Source organism: Lampetra fluviatilis, chromosome 52 (assembly GCF_964198595.1).
Source record: "Lampetra fluviatilis chromosome 52, kcLamFluv1.1, whole genome shotgun sequence".
Classification (NCBI taxonomy): domain Eukaryota; kingdom Metazoa; phylum Chordata; class Hyperoartia; order Petromyzontiformes; family Petromyzontidae; genus Lampetra; species Lampetra fluviatilis.
The window spans coordinates 1,635,209-1,652,551 of record NC_136326.1 but is presented as its reverse complement, the minus strand read 5'-3'; the positions used below and the strand labels follow the sequence as shown (position 1 = coordinate 1,652,551).

Genomic DNA, 17,343 nt, shown 5'->3' with positions numbered 1-17,343 from the left:
TGTTACAGTCTGTGCGGCCCCCCTTCTTAAAGAGGGGGACCACCAGGGCATCCTTCCAATCCTGCGGAACCCGTCCAGCGGTCCAGACTGTTGTTATGATGTCATGTAGGGCAGTCTGTGCACAAACGCCACCCTCCCTAAGCATTTCGCTTGGGAGATCATCTCTGCCCGATGGGGTAACTGTGCACCAGATGGAGTAACCGTGGACCAGATGGAGTAACCGTGAACCAGATGGAGTAACTGTGAACCAGATGGGGTAACTGTGGACCAGATGGAGTAACTGTGAACCAGATGGAGTAACCGTGAACCAGATGGAGTAACCGTGCACCAGATGGAGTAACTGTGAACCAGATGGGGTAACTGTGAACCAGATGGAGTAACCGTGAACCAGATGGAGTAACTGTGAACCAGATGGGGTAACTGTGGACCAGATCGACAACACAGATAACAAGAAACGCAACGAGAGAAGAAAAAAAGTGACTTTTGTTTAATATATATGTTTAATGTTTGTATTTTGGCGACATAAAATATACTTTAATAGGTGCATTGCCTATTTATATTTTTTTTTTTATATTTTAACATTTTGCGACCGACAAGGGTGAAGCTCGCCCACGTGCTGCTAGGGAGGCCTCGCCACCCCCCCCACGTCTCCTCGCGATTGTCACTCGGCACGAACACCCCGAGAGCGCATCACTGCTGCCCTGACAGCCCCATCCACTCCCTGCTGCCCTCATCACTCCACCATCTCCCTGCTGCCCTGACAGCCCCATCATCTCCCTGCTGCCCTCATCACTCCAGCATCACCCTGCTGCCCTCACAGCCCCAGCATCTCCCTGCTGCCCTCATCACTCCACCATCACCCTGCTGCCCTTACAGCCCCATCATCTCCCTGCTGCCCTGACAGCCCCATCATCTCTCTGCTGCCCTGACAGCCCCATCAACTCCCTGCTGCCCTCATCACTCCACCATCTTCCTGCTGCCCTGACTGCCTCATCATCTTCCTGCTGCCCTCATCAACTCATCATCTCCCTGCTGCCCTGACAGCCTCATCAACTCCCTGCTGCCCTCATCACCTCATCATATCTCTGCTGCCCTGACAGCCCCATCCACTCCCTGCTGCCCTGACAGCCTCATCATCTCCCTGCTGCCCTGACAACCCCACCATCTCCCTGCTGCCCTGACAGCCCCATCAACTCCCTGCTGCCCTCACAGCCTCATCATCTCCCTGCTGCCCTAACAGCCCCAGCATCTTCCTGCTGCCCTGACAGCCTCATCATCTCCCTGCTGCCCTCACGGCCCCATCAACTCCCTGCTGCTCTGACAGCCTCATCAACTCCCTGCTGCCCTGACAACCTCATCATCTCCCTGCTGCCCCTCATCACCCCATCATCTCCCTGCTGCCCTAACAGCCCCATCAACTCCCTGCTGCCCTGACAGCCCCAGCATCTCCCTGCTGCCCTCATCACTCCATCATCTCCCTGCTGCCCTCATCACTCCATCATCTCCCTGCTGCCCTGACAGCCCCATCATCTCCCTGCTGCCCTGACAGCCCCAGCATCTCCCTGCTGCCCCTGACAGTCTCATCATCATCCTGCTGCCCTGACAGCCCCATCATCTTCCTGCTGCCCCTCATCACCCCATCAACTCCCTGCTGCCCTTCCACACGACGCCTGCATACCAAGAGAGGACAAAGCAGCCCACACCACCCTCTCTCTACTTTCAACAACAACAATCATCATTAAGGCTCTTTTTCCCCTCTTACAACTCTCCACATTGTTTATTTACCGTGACCCATCTTAAAAAAAAAACACAAGAAACTGACGATAATTATTTTGGCGATTGCTGCCGCCGCTGCGTTGGCAGTGGTTTCAAAAGCACAACGATGACAATGGCCTGCGCACATCCGTCAAGAACAACTGCGTGCGTGTGTGTGTGTGGCCTTAAAAGGAAAATATATATATTACAGGCGACGTTTCGGGCTACAGACCTTAGTTCAAAGCGCACAAACGGCACGTCGGCACGCCGACATCGAACAAATGCGGCGGTCACCGCGGCCGTCTGGAACGCTCTTCCCTGCGATTGGGAACTTTGCAATTCTTAAATCATCATCGTCGTCGTCGTCATCGTCGTCATCGAGATTGACAAACTCGTTACTTTAGAACTGCTGCGTGCGTCTAGTTCGTTGTCTTTCTGCCCCCCCGGCACCTCAGATTACCACGGTTGGCTACGTACGGTGTGAAAGAAGTTCAACTTACATACATGGATACCCAAAGACTCCTCACACAGAGACCCATAGACTCACCACACAGAGACCCATAGACTCATCGCACAGAGACCCATAGACTCATCATACAGAGACCCATAGACTCATCATACAGAGACCCATAGACTCATCACACAGAGACCCATAGACTCATCACACAGAGACCCATAGACTCACCACACAGAGACCCATAGACTCATCATACAGAGACCCAAAGACTCCTCACACAGAGACCCATAGACTCACCACACAGAGACCCATAGACTCATCGCACAGAGACCCATAGACTCATCATACAGAGACCCATAGACTCATCACACAGAGACTCATAGACTCATCACACAGAGACCCATAGACTCATCACACAGAGACTCATAGACTCATCACACAGAGACCCAAAGACTCCTCACACAGAGACCCATAGACTCATCACACAGAGACCCATAGACTCATCGCACAGAGACCCATAGACTCATCATACAGAGACCCATAGACTCATCACACAGAGACTCATAGACTCATCACACAGAGACCCATAGACTCATCACACAGAGACTCATAGACTCATCACACAGAGACCCATAGACTCATCACACAGAGACCCATAGACTCATCACACAGAGACCCATAGACTCATCAGACAGAGACTCATAGACTCATCATACAGAGACCCATAGACTCATCACACAGAGACTCATAGACTCCTCACACAGAGACCCATAGACTCATCACACAGAGACCCATAGACTCATCACACAGAGACCCATAGACTCATCACACAGAGACTCATAGACTCCTCACACAGAGACCCATAGACTCATCACACAGAGACCCATAGACTCATCACACAGAGACCCATAGACTCATCATACAGAGACCCATAGACTCACCACACAGAGACCCATAGACTCATCATACAGAGACCCATAGACTCATCACACAGAGACTCATAGACTCATCACACAGAGACCCATAGACTCATCACACAGAGACCCATAGACTCATCACACAGAGACCCATAGACTCATCACACAGAGACTCATAGACTCATCATACAGAGACCCATAGACTCATCACACAGAGACTCATAGACTCCTCACACAGAGACCCATAGACTCATCACACAGAGACCCATAGACTCATCACACAGAGACTCATAGACTCATCACACAGAGACCCATAGACTCATCATACAGAGACCCATAGACTCACCACACAGAGACCCATAGACTCATCATACAGAGACCCATAGACTCACCACACAGAGACCCATAGACTCATCATACAGAGACCCATAGACTCACCACACAGAGACCCATAGACTCACCACACAGAGACCCATAGACTCACCACACAGAGACCCATAGACTCACCACACAGAGACCCATAGAGGGCTACGTACGGCGCGAAAGAAGTGCACACAGCACGTGTCTCTCTCTCTCTCTCTCAGGGGTGGAGGGGCTCGTGTGGGAGGGAGCGCCCAGGCGCATCGGCAGCAGCAGCAGCTCCCTGGCGAGAGCCGATGGCGATGACGGAGACGAAGGTGATGACGGAGACAATGACGATGGCGATGACGATGGCGATGGCGATGACGGAGACAATGACGATGGTGATGGCGATGATGATGGTGATGGCGATGGTGATGACGGAGACAATGACGATGGCGATGACGATGATGATGGTGATGGCGATGGTGATGACGGAGACAATGACGATGGCGATGACGATGGCGGAGCGGCGGGCGAAGACGCGGATCGCGATCTTTTGACGAAGGGGGTTGAAAATGATTGTTGAAAAACGTCATTAAAAATTATGAAGATTAACAATTATTATTTATTAATTTATTGTTGAAAATGATTGTTGAAAAACGTTATTTAAAATTATAAAAATTAACAATTGTTATTTATTTATTGTTTAAAATGATTATTGAAATAACTCTTTAAAATAATAATTGCAAATTATTATAATTTAAAATGGTTATTATTTATTATTATTCTTAGAAAATTTGTTATTTAAAATTAGCACAAATTCTTATTAAAAATTATAGTTATTCAAAATTATTATTTAAAGTATTATTTCATATTATTATTGAACATTATTACTTTTGAAAATAATTATTTAAAACAGGCTTATTTGAACCCTGATCTTTTACCCCCCCCCCCTTCCACCGCCGCCCCCTTCCCATGTCAGAGGTCATCTTCCCCCCCCCGTAACGCGTCACGGGAGACATCCGCAGACCTCACCGATCACCCCGACCACGTGGTCGGCTCGTGCACTCAACGGCGCCGGTTAGACCCCCCCCCCTCCACCACACGCAGAGACACTTGGGGACATCCAGTAAGATCCGTCGCGACCGCGAGGGCAGTAAGTTGCCTTGCGGGGGGGGGGGGGGGGCACGGGTTGGCGGTGGGGGGGTGGTGCGCATGAGATACTGACCGATTGGCGCGGTTGGTTACGTAGGGTGCGAAAGAAGTTCAACGCACGTGCGTGCATACGCACGCTACGTACACACGGGGAAGGTTTTTATTCCCCCCCCCCTACCGGCTGCTCGCCCGTGCCGAGCGGGGAAGCGAAACCGCGTCTGCAGGCCGGGGAGGGGGTGGGGGCCAAGCAGGGCCAGGGGGCGTGGCCAGAACGGCGCGTTCGTCCGTTGGCCACGCCCATCGCGCGTGACGTCAGTTGGCCACGCCCATCGCGCGTGACGTCAGTGGGCAGGGCTCGGCTCGGCTCGGTTGTGTCCAGTGGAGAAGGGAGGTGAAGCTGTCGCGAGTTTGCGCCGACCGTTCTCACCGCGGGGATTTAAAAAGTGACGGTGCGCCTGGCGCCAAACGCCGCGGTCCACACTGCGGTGCCACTTTGGCCAGGAGATGTTGACTACCTCGCCTGGTGCACAGGAGGTCGTGGGTTCGATCCCGACCCTGACGCCTGCTGCTGTATATTTGGAGTTTGCGTGTCTCTCATCATCATCACGGTGGCTAGGAGATGTTGACTACCTCGCCTGGTGGACAGGAGGTCGTGGGTTCGATCCTGACCCTGATGCCTGCTGCTGTATATTTGGAGTTTGCGTGTCTCTCTCTCGCATCATCATCATCACGGTGGCTAGGAGATGTTAACTACCTCGCCTGGTGGACAGGAGGTCGTGGGTTCGATCCTGACCCTGACGCCTGCTGCTGTATATTTGGAGTTTGCGTGTCTCATCATCATCATCATCACGGTGTTTAGGATATGTTTGTTGTTATTGTTGTGCTCGTGCATGAACCACGGATTTCCCTTTTGTGAAATAGCCGGGCAAATGCGGCTACACGGTGGGATCATCGTCATCATCATCGTCATCGTCATCATCATCGTCATCATCGTCGTCATCATCATCGTCATTATCATCGTCATCATCATCGTTATCATCATCGTCGTCATTGTCATCGTCATCATCGTCGTCATCATCGTCATCATCGTCGTCATCATCATCATCATCGTCATCATCGTCATCATCATCGTCGTCGTCATCATCGTCGTCATCGTCGTCATCATCATCGTCATCATCGTCGTCAGCATGATCATCGTCGTCATCATCGTTGTCGTCATCAGCGTCATCGTCCGTGTAACAACTAAAATAAACTAAAACTCCGGGACACCCGGAGACATTCAAGGAGGTCTAAAACACAGAGACACCTTTGGGTGTACAGCCACCAGATGATTGAAGACATCGAGAGACACGTCCAAGACGTCTGGAGAAAGCCTTGGGCACCTCGAGAGAGAGAGAGAGAGGGAGAGAGGGGGAGAACGCAGGGAGACTTGGAGATACTCAAGACTCCCCAGAGACCGTCAGGGACACTTAGGAAGATTGGGATTCAAGAAAACTGGAGACGCAGAGACACCCCAAACTTTGAAGACACCTCGAGACAACCCCAGAGATGCTCAGGGACACCCAGCGAGTTTGGAGAGACTCAGGGACATCCAGGGATACACATGGACACCATCGATACACACAGACACCCAGGGACACCCAGGGACACCCAGGGACACACACAGACACCCAGGGACACACACAGACACCCAGGGACACACAGGGACACCCAGGGACACCCAGGGACACACACAGACACACACAGACACCCAGGGACACCCAGAGACACCCAATGACACCCAGGGACACACACAGACACCCAGAGACACCCAGGGACACCCAGGGACAGCCATTAAGATTCAAAGACCGTGCCGGAAGACTCGCAGGGAGACACGCCGGGAGACACGGCGGGAGACACGCCGGGAGACACGCCGGGAGACACGCCGGGAGACACGCCGGAAGATGCGGGGAGCAATGGCGGCCGCTTTAGACGGTGGTGGTGAGCGCCGGCTCCACCGAGTGGCACCGCAGCAGCGCCCTCCTGCGCGCGGCGGGGCCATCCAGCCCTGCCGGCCCCACGGGCACCACGTGGGCCACGCTCACCTGGGGTCCCGGCCCGTTGGACCGGCCCCCCGCGACCCCCAGGCCGCCGGGGCCGGCCCCCCACCAGCCACCGCCGGCCTGCGGCCCGGCCCCTCCAGCGCCCGGCCGCCCCCAGCCCGGTCCGAACCCCGTGCTCGCCTTGCCTTGCTGCGGCCTCGCGTCGCCGCGGCGCCAGGCGTCGCCACGGTAACCGTCTCCGAGGAAACCGTCCCTGAGGCAACCGGCGCTACCCGCGTGCATCGGGTTGCCGCGGAGACCGTTGCTGCCGCGGGGGAGCTTGGCGACGCCGTGGAAACTGTGCCCCTGGAAACCGCTGCGGGGGAAACCGTCGGCGTGGAAACCGTCGGCGTGGAAACCGTCGGTGTGGAAACCGTCGCCGCGGAAACCGTTGCCGTGGAAACTGTTGCCGCGGAAACCGTTTCCGCCGCCGCCATCGTTAAAACAAAAGCCGTCGCCGCGGAAACCGGCATTCCCTTGCAGGGGTCCTCCGCTGCCGAAGCGGTTGTCGTGGAAACCAGCCGCACTGGGGTAACAGCGGTCGGCCGAGGCGAAGCCACCACCACCACCACCGTCGTCGTCACCGCCGCCATCGTCATCGTCGTCGTCGTTGTCGCCGTCGCAGGACCCCGGGCAGCCGCAGCTCGTCACTTCCTCGCAGCAGCAGCAGCAGCTGCCGCAGCTTCCGCCGACGAGCGGCGCCCAGTCCCCGCCGGCGTCGCCGGCCCGGCACAGGCGGCGCACGGACAGCGGCGCCGCGTAGTCCGCGCACTCGGCCGAGGCCGCGGCCGCCGCCGCCGCCGCCATCTTCCCCCTCTCGGCGGCAAAGAAATCCCAGATGGAGCGGGAGGACGCGGAGACGAGTGGACGCCCCGTGCCGCTGCCAAAACCGCCGCCGCTACCGCCGTCGCCCCTGTTCCGGCCCGGCGCCCCGAACGTGGTGGCGCGTTTGAACGGTGCCGACTCGATGGGCGGCGGCGGCCGCCACTCGGCGACGCGGTCGAGCGACGCCGACTTGCAGCGGCGCACGGCGGCCTTCGACGGCGGCGGTGGCTGCCGCTGTTGTTGCGGCTGTTGCTGCTGTTTGTTTGCCGCGCGCTTGCCCGCGTGCAGGCGCCCGCCGGTGAGGAACTGCGAGACGCCGCGCACGATGCCGTGCTTCATCGGCGGCACGCTCGCCACCAGCCGCGTCGCGCGCCGACCCGGCGGCGGCGACGGGGACGGCGGCGACGGCAGCGGCGGCGGTGGCGGTGCTGCCGGTGCCGGTGGCGGATGGGGGAGGGAAGCTTTCGAACCGGACGATAATGACGACGACGGCAATGGCGATGCGGTCGGCAGGACGGGAGGCAGCAGGAGAGGAGGAGGAGGAGGGGGGGAGCGCAGCGACAACCTCACGCTCGTCTCGGACTCTTCTCCGGCGGCGGCGTTCGCCGCGGCCGGGAGCGACGGCACGGAGGAGCCCCTGCCGGACGACGACGAGGACGAGGACAGCGAGGAGGAGAACGAGGCGGCGGCGGCCTTCGACGAGGCGAGCGCCGGGGCCTTCGCCACCGCCGCTTGCCGCCACTTCCTCCTCTCCAGGAGGCGGGCGATGTAATCGTCCGGCTTGCCGGCCGACGGGAAACGCTCGGCAAACGGCGGGGAGCGCGGCGCGGCTCCTCCGTCGGTGGAAGCTGCGGCAGGGACGGCGGATTCTCCAGTCGTGCACGCTCCGCCGGATGATGTGCCGGATGATGTGCCGGCTTCACCGGACGTGCTCGATCGGCTTGATATGCCGGACGTCATGCCGGACTGGCCAGATTTGCCGGACTTGCCGGACGTGCCGGATCCCCCAGACGCGCCGGATGCGCGTAGAGCTCCGGCCGCGCCGGAATCGGCAGACGCGCGAGGTGTTGGGGGCGTGCCGGACGTGTCAAGTGCACCGGCTCCTCCGGGTTCGCCGGATTCGGTGGGATCCCCGGGGGGGGCGTCGCCGTCACGGAGCAGCAGCAGCGCGGGGCTCTGGATGGCCACGGCGTGCAGCGCGCTCGGGTAGCGGTACAGCCCCGAGCCGTCCAGGCTGGGCACGTCCCGAGCGAAGCGGCGCGTGCCGGGGCTCACCGGGGATGCTACGGGGGGGAGGGGCCCGGTGGAAGAGGGGGGTTAAGGGAGGTGACGGTCACCAACAATCGTGCAAAGACCCCCCCCCCCCAATGAAACCTCATTATTAGGAAGACACTGGAGCTATGCAGTTCTAAATCATCTCGATTGAACACCAATTTATTTTAAACTGCGTTGTGTTTAGTTTTGTTGTCCTTCTCCCCCGCACCTCCGTTTCGCGCGGTTGGCTACGTACGGTGCGAAAGAAGTTCAACATACACACTGCCCATAGACTCAACACTGCCCATAGACTCATAGACTAACACTACCCATAGAATAAAATAAAACAAAAATCACGACGTTTCGGAGGCAACACAAGTCTCCGTCATCAGGTGGGACCGTCACAGCCGAATTAGCTGCATCACTTGATGCAGCTAATTCGGCTGTGATGGTCCCACCTGATGTGACGGTCCCACCTGATGACGGAGACTTGTGTTGCCTCCGAAACGTCGTGATTTTTGTTTTATTTTATTTTATTTTCATTAATTTTGATGTTTTACCTACGTGACTTTACCGAAAAAACCTAAGAATATGATTCCTTGCAGTCACGAAAGCTTCAAATCTAGAACTACCCATAGACTCAACACTGCACCATAGACTCAACACTGCACCATAGACTCAACACTGCACCATAGACTCAACACTGCACCATAGACTCAACACTGCACCATAGACTCAACACTGCACCATAGACTCAACACTGCCCATAGACTCAACACTGCACCATAGACTCAACACTGCACCATAGACTCAACACTGCCCATAGACTCAACACTGCACCATAGACTCAACACTGCACCATAGACTCAACACTGCACCATAGACTCAACACTGCACCATAGACTCAACACTACCCATAGACTCAACACTGCCCATAGACTCAACACTGCACCATAGACTCAACACTACCCATAGACTCAACACTGCCCATAGACTCAACACTGCACCATAGACTCAACACTACCCATAGACTCAACACTACCCATAGACTCAACACTGCCCATAGACTCAACACTGCACCATAGACTCAACACTGCCCATAGACTCAACACTACCCATAGAATCAACACTGCCCATAGACTCAACACTGCACCATAGACTCAACACTGCACCATAGACTCAACACTACCCATAGACTCACACTATCCATAGACTAACACTACCCATAGACTAGCAGCAACAGCACTGGAGGCGATTTCGATACGCAATACAAAGACAATAAAAACACGCGCGCTGTGGCGATGGATGTGGCCAAAAGTCTCTCTCTCAGCTCACTCACCAGGATCGCTGTGACCCCAGCTGCCCGGGGTCGTGACCTGCTCGTCGCTGCCCTCTGATTCGTCGGATTCGGAGCCGACGCGGCGATCGGGGCCTCCGCTCCACTCGGAGAAACCTGCCGGGTTCACAAAGTCGCCGCTGGTACTGGTCGCGAGCGGGAACTCAACTCGGGTCGCCGGTTCTTTGAGGTGCAGTGCGCTAACCACTACGCCACGGTTCCTCGTGCACACTCACGCGCACAAAGACAAAGATCCCCCGTGTAGCTCTTGGGGCAAGTGGCTGCTAGCGAGTGGCAGCCACCGATGAAGGCCGGCACGGCGCACGAGGGGGCGGGTGGACAGCGCCACGCCCGGCCGTCTTTGTCTCCCCAGTGGGGATGTTTACACTCCGCACCGGTTATTGATTTAAGGTCGAGTCGACCTAAGGGAAGCCCGGGACAACACGCACTCACTCGCGCACGCTGCAGGCGGGGAACGAGTGGACCAATTTGAGTCCAGAAACTAGCCCCGACTTTAGTCAGTCCACTGCTGGATGATGGCCTCCCCGAGCCGTGCGGGTCGTGGGGAGTTGCACACTACACGTGCCCAATGATTGCTCAACACGCTGTCCCATCTAACCTGGCTACCCTACCTAACCCGGCTACCCTACCTAACCCGGCTTCCCTACCTAACCCGGCTACCCTACCTAACCCGGCTACCCTACCTAACCCGGCTACCCTACCTAACCCGGCTACCCTACCTAACCCGGCTACCCTACCTAACCCGGCTACCCTACATAACCCGGCTACCCTACCTAACCCGGCTACCCTACCTAACCCAGCTACCCTACCTAACCTGGCTACCCTACCTAACCCGGCTATCCTACCTAACCCGGCTACCCTACCTAACCCGGCTACCCTACCTAACCCGGCTACCCTACCTAACCTGGCTACCCTACCTAACCCGGCTACCCTACCTAACCCAGCTACCCTACCTAACCTGGCTACCCTACCTAACCCGGCTATCCTACCTAACCCGGCTACCCTACCTAACCCGGCTACCCTACCTAACCCGGCTACCCTACCTAACCTGGCTACCCTACCTAACCCGGCTATCCTACCTAACCCGGCTACCCTACCTAACCCGGCTACCCTACATAACCCGGCTACCCTACCTAACCCGGCTACCCTACCTAACCCGGCTACCCTACATAACCCGGCTACCCTACCTAACCCGGCTATCCTACCTAACCCAGCTACCCTACCTAACCCGGCTACCCTACCTAACCCGGCTATCCTACCTAACCCAGCTACCCTACCTAACCCGGCTACCCTACCTAACCCGGCTATCCTACCTAACCCGGCTACCCTACCTAACCCGGCTACCCTACATAACCCGGCTTCCCTACCTAACCCGGCTACCCTACCTAACCCGGCTACCCTACCTAACCCGGCTACCCTACATAACCCGGCTACCCTACCTAACCCGGCTATCCTACCTAACCCAGCTACCCTACCTAACCCGGCTACCCTACCTAACCCGGCTATCCTACCTAACCCGGCTACCCTACCTAACCCGGCTACCCTACCTAACCCGGCTACCCTACCTAACCCGGCTACCCTACCTAACCCGGCTACCCTACCTAACCCGGCTACCCTACCTAACGCAGCTACCCTACCTAACCCGGCTACCCTACCTAACCCGGCTACCCTACCTAACCCGGCTACCCTACCTAACCCGGCTACCCTACCTAACCCGGCTACCCTACCTAACCTGGCTACCCTACCTAACCCGGCTATCCTACCTAACCCGGCTACCCTACCTAACCCGGCTACCCTACCTAACCCGGCTTCCCTACCTAACCCGGCTACCCTACCTAACCCGGCTACCCTACCTAACCCGGCTACCCTACCTAACCCGGCTACCCTACCTAACCCGGCTACCCTACATAACCCGGCTACCCTACCTAACCCGGCTACCCTACCTAACCCAGCTACCCTACCTAACCTGGCTACCCTACCTAACCCGGCTATCCTACCTAACCCGGCTACCCTACCTAACCCGGCTACCCTACCTAACCCGGCTACCCTACCTAACCTGGCTACCCTACCTAACCCGGCTACCCTACCTAACCCAGCTACCCTACCTAACCTGGCTACCCTACCTAACCCGGCTATCCTACCTAACCCGGCTACCCTACCTAACCCGGCTACCCTACCTAACCCGGCTACCCTACCTAACCTGGCTACCCTACCTAACCCGGCTATCCTACCTAACCCGGCTACCCTACCTAACCCGGCTACCCTACCTAACCCGGCTACCCTACATAACCCGGCTACCCTACCTAACCCGGCTACCCTACCTAACCCGGCTACCCTACATAACCCGGCTACCCTACCTAACCCGGCTATCCTACCTAACCCAGCTACCCTACCTAACCCGGCTACCCTACCTAACCCGGCTACCCTACCTAACCCGGCTGTCCTACCTAACCCGGCTACCCTACCTAACCCAGCTCTCTCAGCTATCCCAGCTAAAGCCACAACCTCTGCTGCATTCCCCGAGCGTGCACAGCGGAGCCCCCTCAAACGTAGCGACACGGCGCGGGGGGCATTGGTGGGCGGGGGGTGGGGGGGGGCGAGGGGGTTAGGGGGGGGGGAAGCCCCCACCGGAGCTCGGCCTCCTCCGGCTGCTCCGCCTCTCGGCTCCGCCCGGCAACCGCGGCGGGGCCTGCGTGACGTGCCCAGGCCTCTCCTCGCCTAGTTGCTCGAACATGGCTTCCTCTCGCCGTCTTCGTTGGTGAGTGGGGCAGGGGGCAGAGACAGGGGAGGAGAGGTGGGGGGCGGTTACAGACGATTGACAAAACGCTTTCTCAACAACAAAGACCCTGGACCTCACGGGAAAGACGTCAGAATCCGGGCTCACGGGGCCAAGCAGGGCCAGGGGCGGGGGCTAACGATGTGTTTGCTACGCGCGTGTGACGTCAGCCAACATGACTCCTGCAGTGGAAAAACAAACAAACTGGCGCCACCATGAGCAGGCATCGTCAGGGTCGGGATCGAACCCACGACTTCCTGCATACCAGGCGAGGTAGTTAACATCTCCTAGCCACCGTGATGATGATGATGATGATGAGAAAGAGAGACATGCAAACTCCAAATATACAGCAGGTGTCAGGGTCCAGAGATCGAACCCACGACCTCCTCCATACCAGGCGAGGTAGTTAACATCTCATGGCCACCGTGGCGCCCTGAGGTCAGGGTAAGGGGGGGGGGGAGCCCTTACCGATCCAGCGCCTGTGCCGGCCCACCGAGTCCCATCTCCCCGAGTCGGTCCCCCAGACTCTTGAGCTGCAGGTAGAGGCTGGCGTCACGACGGCGCAGCGAGCGCTGCCGGGTAGAGACGGTGGGGAGGGTGGGGAGGAGACGGTGGGGAGGGTGGGGAGGGTGGGGAGGAGACGGTGGGGAGGGTGGGGAGGAGGTGGGAGGAGACGGTGGAGGGGAGACGGTGGGGAGGAGACGGTGGGGAGGAGACGGTGGGGGGGAGATGGTGGGGGGGAGACGGTGGGGGGGAGACGGTGGGGAGGAGACGGAGGAGACGGTGGGGACGGTGGGGAGGGTGGGGAGGAGACGGTGGGGACGGTGGGGAGGAGACGGTGGGGAGACGGTGGGGAGGGGACGGTGGGGGGGAGACATTAAGCGGTGACCACACCTAGAGCGATCAGCCGCTCACCCGCACCGCCGTCGACGTCGTGCAACTCAAATCGCCGCCCGCGACTGCTCTGTCCACATCTGGGCGGGCGGTTGCGCAGCCAAAAAGCGCTCCCAGAACGCCCGCCCTGAGGGCACGGGGCCTTGCCCTGAGGGCACGGGGCCTTGCCCTGAGGGCACGGGAGCTGCCCTGAGGGCACGGGACCTTGCCCTGAGGGCACGGGAGCTGCCCTGAGGGCACGGGGCCTTGCCCTGAGGGCACGGGGCTTTGCCCTGAGGGCACGGGGCCTGCCCTGAGGGCACGGGGCCTGCCCTGACGGCACGGGTCTTGCCCTGAGGGCACGGGGCTGCTGCCACCGCCTAACTGAGCCCTGGACGAACGCATCTCGGATAACGGAACGGCGATGGCGTTCGACTGAGGGTCATCTCATATGCAAACGCCGAATGCGTCGATCAATTCATGAATTGATGAAATGCGGAGGGCGAGGAGGTGCAGGTTAACGTTACACCGTGAAGAGTGGAGGGGCTGGCGGGTGGGCGGGTGGTCGTGGAGAGAAGGTTCACAGCGGCCGTGCCGGAGCTGCCCCCAGGGCCTGCCCTCCCCCCCCCCCTCGTCATGCACGTGTCAGCTCGGGGTAGGGATCGTTCATCAATCGGCCATCAGGAACCACGCGAATTCGCGTGGTTCCTGATGGTGGGAGGTGGTGGAGTGGTGGTGGGTGGTGGTGGTGGGGTGGTGGTGGGTGGTGGTGGTGTGGGGGGGGGGGGGGTGGTGGTGGTGGTGGTGAGTGAGTGGTGATGGTGGGGGGGGTGGTGGTGGGGGGTGGTGGTGATGGTGGTGGTGGTGGTGAGGGGTGGTGGTGGTGGTGGGGGGGTGGTGGTGGTGGTGGGGTGGTGGGGGGGTGGTGGTGGGGGGTGGTGGTGGTGGTGGTGAGGAGTGGTGGTGGTGGGGGGTGGTGGATGGTGGTGGTGGGAGGTGGTGGTGGTGGAGTGGTGGTGGGTGGTGGTGGTGGGGTGGTGGTGGGTGGTGGTGGTGTGGGGGGGGGGGGGTGGTGGTGGTGGTGGTGAGTGAGTGGTGATGGTGGGGGGGGTGGTGGTGGGGGGTGGTGGTGATGGTGGTGGTGGTGGTGAGGGGTGGTGGTGGTGGTGGGGGGGTGGTGGTGGTGGTGGGGTGGTGGGGGGGTGGTGGTGGGGGGTGGTGGTGGTGGTGGTGAGGAGTGGTGGTGGTGGGGGGTGGTGGATGGTGGTGGTGGGAGGTGGTGGTGGTGGTGGGGGGTGGTGGTGGTGGTGGGGTGGTGGTGGGAGGTGATGGTGGTGGTGGTGGGGGGGTGGTGGTGGTGTGGTGGGTGGTGGTGGTGGGGGGTGGTGGGTGGTGGTGGGGTGGTGGGTGGTGGGGGGTGGTGGGGTGATGGTGGTGGTGGGGTGGTGGGTGGTGGTGGTGATGGTGGGGTGGTGGTGGGGGGGTGGTGGTGAGGGGTGGTGATGGTGGGGGGTGGTGGGTGGTGGTGGTGGGAGGTGGTGGTGGTGGTGGGGGGTGGTGGTGGTGGTGGGGCGGTGGTGGGAGGTGATGGTGGTGGTGGTGGGGGGGTGGTGGTGGTGTGGTGGGTGGTGGTGGTGGGGGGTGGTGGGTGGTGGTGGGGTGGTGGTGGTGGGGGGTGGTGGGGTGATGGTGGTGGTGGGGTGGTGGTGGTGATGGTGGGGTGGTGGTGGGGGGTGGTGGTGAGGGGTGGTGATGGTGGTGGGGGGGTGGTGGTGGTGATGGTGGTGGTGCTGGGCTGAGTGGGTGGGGGTGGTGGTGTCGAGGCTGTGTGCTGCAGGAAGTGAGTTCTGTGTTGAATTATCGCAGCACGCCGCTGTGGTGGCGGCTCTGGGAGCTGCAAACTCGCGGATTCCACCCAGAGCAAACATGCCGACTCCGAATCACTCCACATCATCTATGTATCACACACATATATACACGATGAGAAGGGTTAGGTTTGTTCTTTTACACTACAAGAGGTCCCGCTACATTTGGCTGTTTGATGAAAAGCGGTTCACGTCGCTTGCTTCGAGTCGCTGTTGGGAGGGGGGGGGGGAACCGAACCACGTGTCGGGATTGGAACCCAGGGAGCTCGAGGCGCGAGTGTTGCCACTGCGCCACCACCAGCACCGCCACCACCACCACCACCACCGCCACCACCACCGCCTCCACCACAGCCTCCACCACAGCCTCCACCACCACCGCCTCCACCACAGCCTCCACCACAGCCTCCACCACCGCCACCACCACCGCCTCCACCACCGCCGCCACCACCACCACCACCACTACCGCCACCACCACCGCCGCCACCACCACCACCTCCACCACCGCCACCACCACCGCCGCCACCACCACCACCACCACTACCGCCACCACCACCGCCGCCCCACCACCGCCTCCACCACCACCACCGCCGCCACCACCGCCACCACCACTACCGCCACCACCACCGCCGCCACCACCACCGCCTCCACCACCACAGCCTCCACCACCGCCACCACCACCGCCTCCACCACCGCCACCGCCGCCGGCTGGCGTTGGAAAGGGGATCCGAGTTTTATTTTTACCGCGGGATAATTCGAGCCGCGGGGCAGCTGCCAGACACCATCACCAGCTCCCCCCCCCCCCATCGCCTCGCGTCCCACCAACCCCTAGCTCCACCACCTTCCTCACCACCACCACCACCGCCGCCCCTTCTACTGGGACAACCGCGACACTGCTGGACATTCCGTGCAAAAAGAGCTTTACACCTCATCGGATTTCTCGAGGACAAATCCACGATTTCTGCCTCTCATGCCCCTCCCCCCTCCCCCCTCCCCCCCGCTGCCGCCGCCGTCCGCCCTGGGCCCCGTGACGTCGCGCAGCTCAAGGGCGGCGTGCCGACCCCTCCTCGTCTCGTGCACCTCCTCCGAGGGTGCCGTTCCCGTGGTGGCCTCTTTTTGGGACGAGGGGGGGTCAGAGGTCGTTGCGCCCAGCGGCCGCGACTGGAAAACCGAAAACTCATCACGAGGCGTCCCTGGGACGGAGCCGAGGGCTTTCAGAGACGTTCCAGCCGGCAAACCGCTCAGAGCCTGGGCTCGAAACCGGGTGTGGGCCACTGCCTGCGATTGAACCGGGTCGGTGGGGGTCGAGTGAACTGATGGTGGTCTCAGCCTGCTTGCTGGTAGCGACTCACGTAGAGAATCACGTAGAGACCCATAGACTCACGTAGAGACCCATAGACTCACGTAGAGACTCACAGCATTATATACACACCCATAGACTCACCAGAGACCCATAGACTCACACAGACCCAAAGACTTATAAACAGACCCATAGACTTATATAGACACTGGCCATCGACTAATTGCCCATAGACTAACACTACCCATAGACGAACACTGCCCATAGACTCAACACTGCACCTCCGATTGGCTACGTACGGTGCGAAAGAAGGTCAACAACATACACAAACAAAACAAAGATCCCCCATACAGCCTCAACAGACTGTCGGGGCAAGTGCTGTTAGCGAG

The 17,343-nt window shown here is 59.2% G+C and overlaps 1 protein-coding gene across 2 annotated transcripts in view; it reads right to left on the bottom strand.

Moving 5' to 3' along the window:
* Nucleotides 1-17,343, bottom strand: part of LOC144949071 (uncharacterized) — a 93,625-nt gene that overhangs the window by 74,499 nt on the left and 1,783 nt on the right. Inside the window, exons 2-5 of one of the 2 annotated variants that reach the window (XM_078878893.1) lie at nucleotides 13,388-13,491; nucleotides 12,772-12,893; nucleotides 10,126-10,239; nucleotides 5,296-8,815 (exon numbers count right to left, since the gene is read on the bottom strand). In XM_078878893.1, the coding sequence (XP_078735019.1) occupies nucleotides 6,594-8,815; nucleotides 10,126-10,239; nucleotides 12,772-12,893; nucleotides 13,388-13,491 (2,562 nt within the window). In that variant the 3' untranslated portion in view covers nucleotides 5,296-6,593. The remainder of the gene's footprint in view (nucleotides 1-5,295; nucleotides 8,816-10,125; nucleotides 10,240-12,771; nucleotides 12,894-13,387; nucleotides 13,492-17,343) is intronic. The other variant, XM_078878894.1, reaches the window with a different exon arrangement.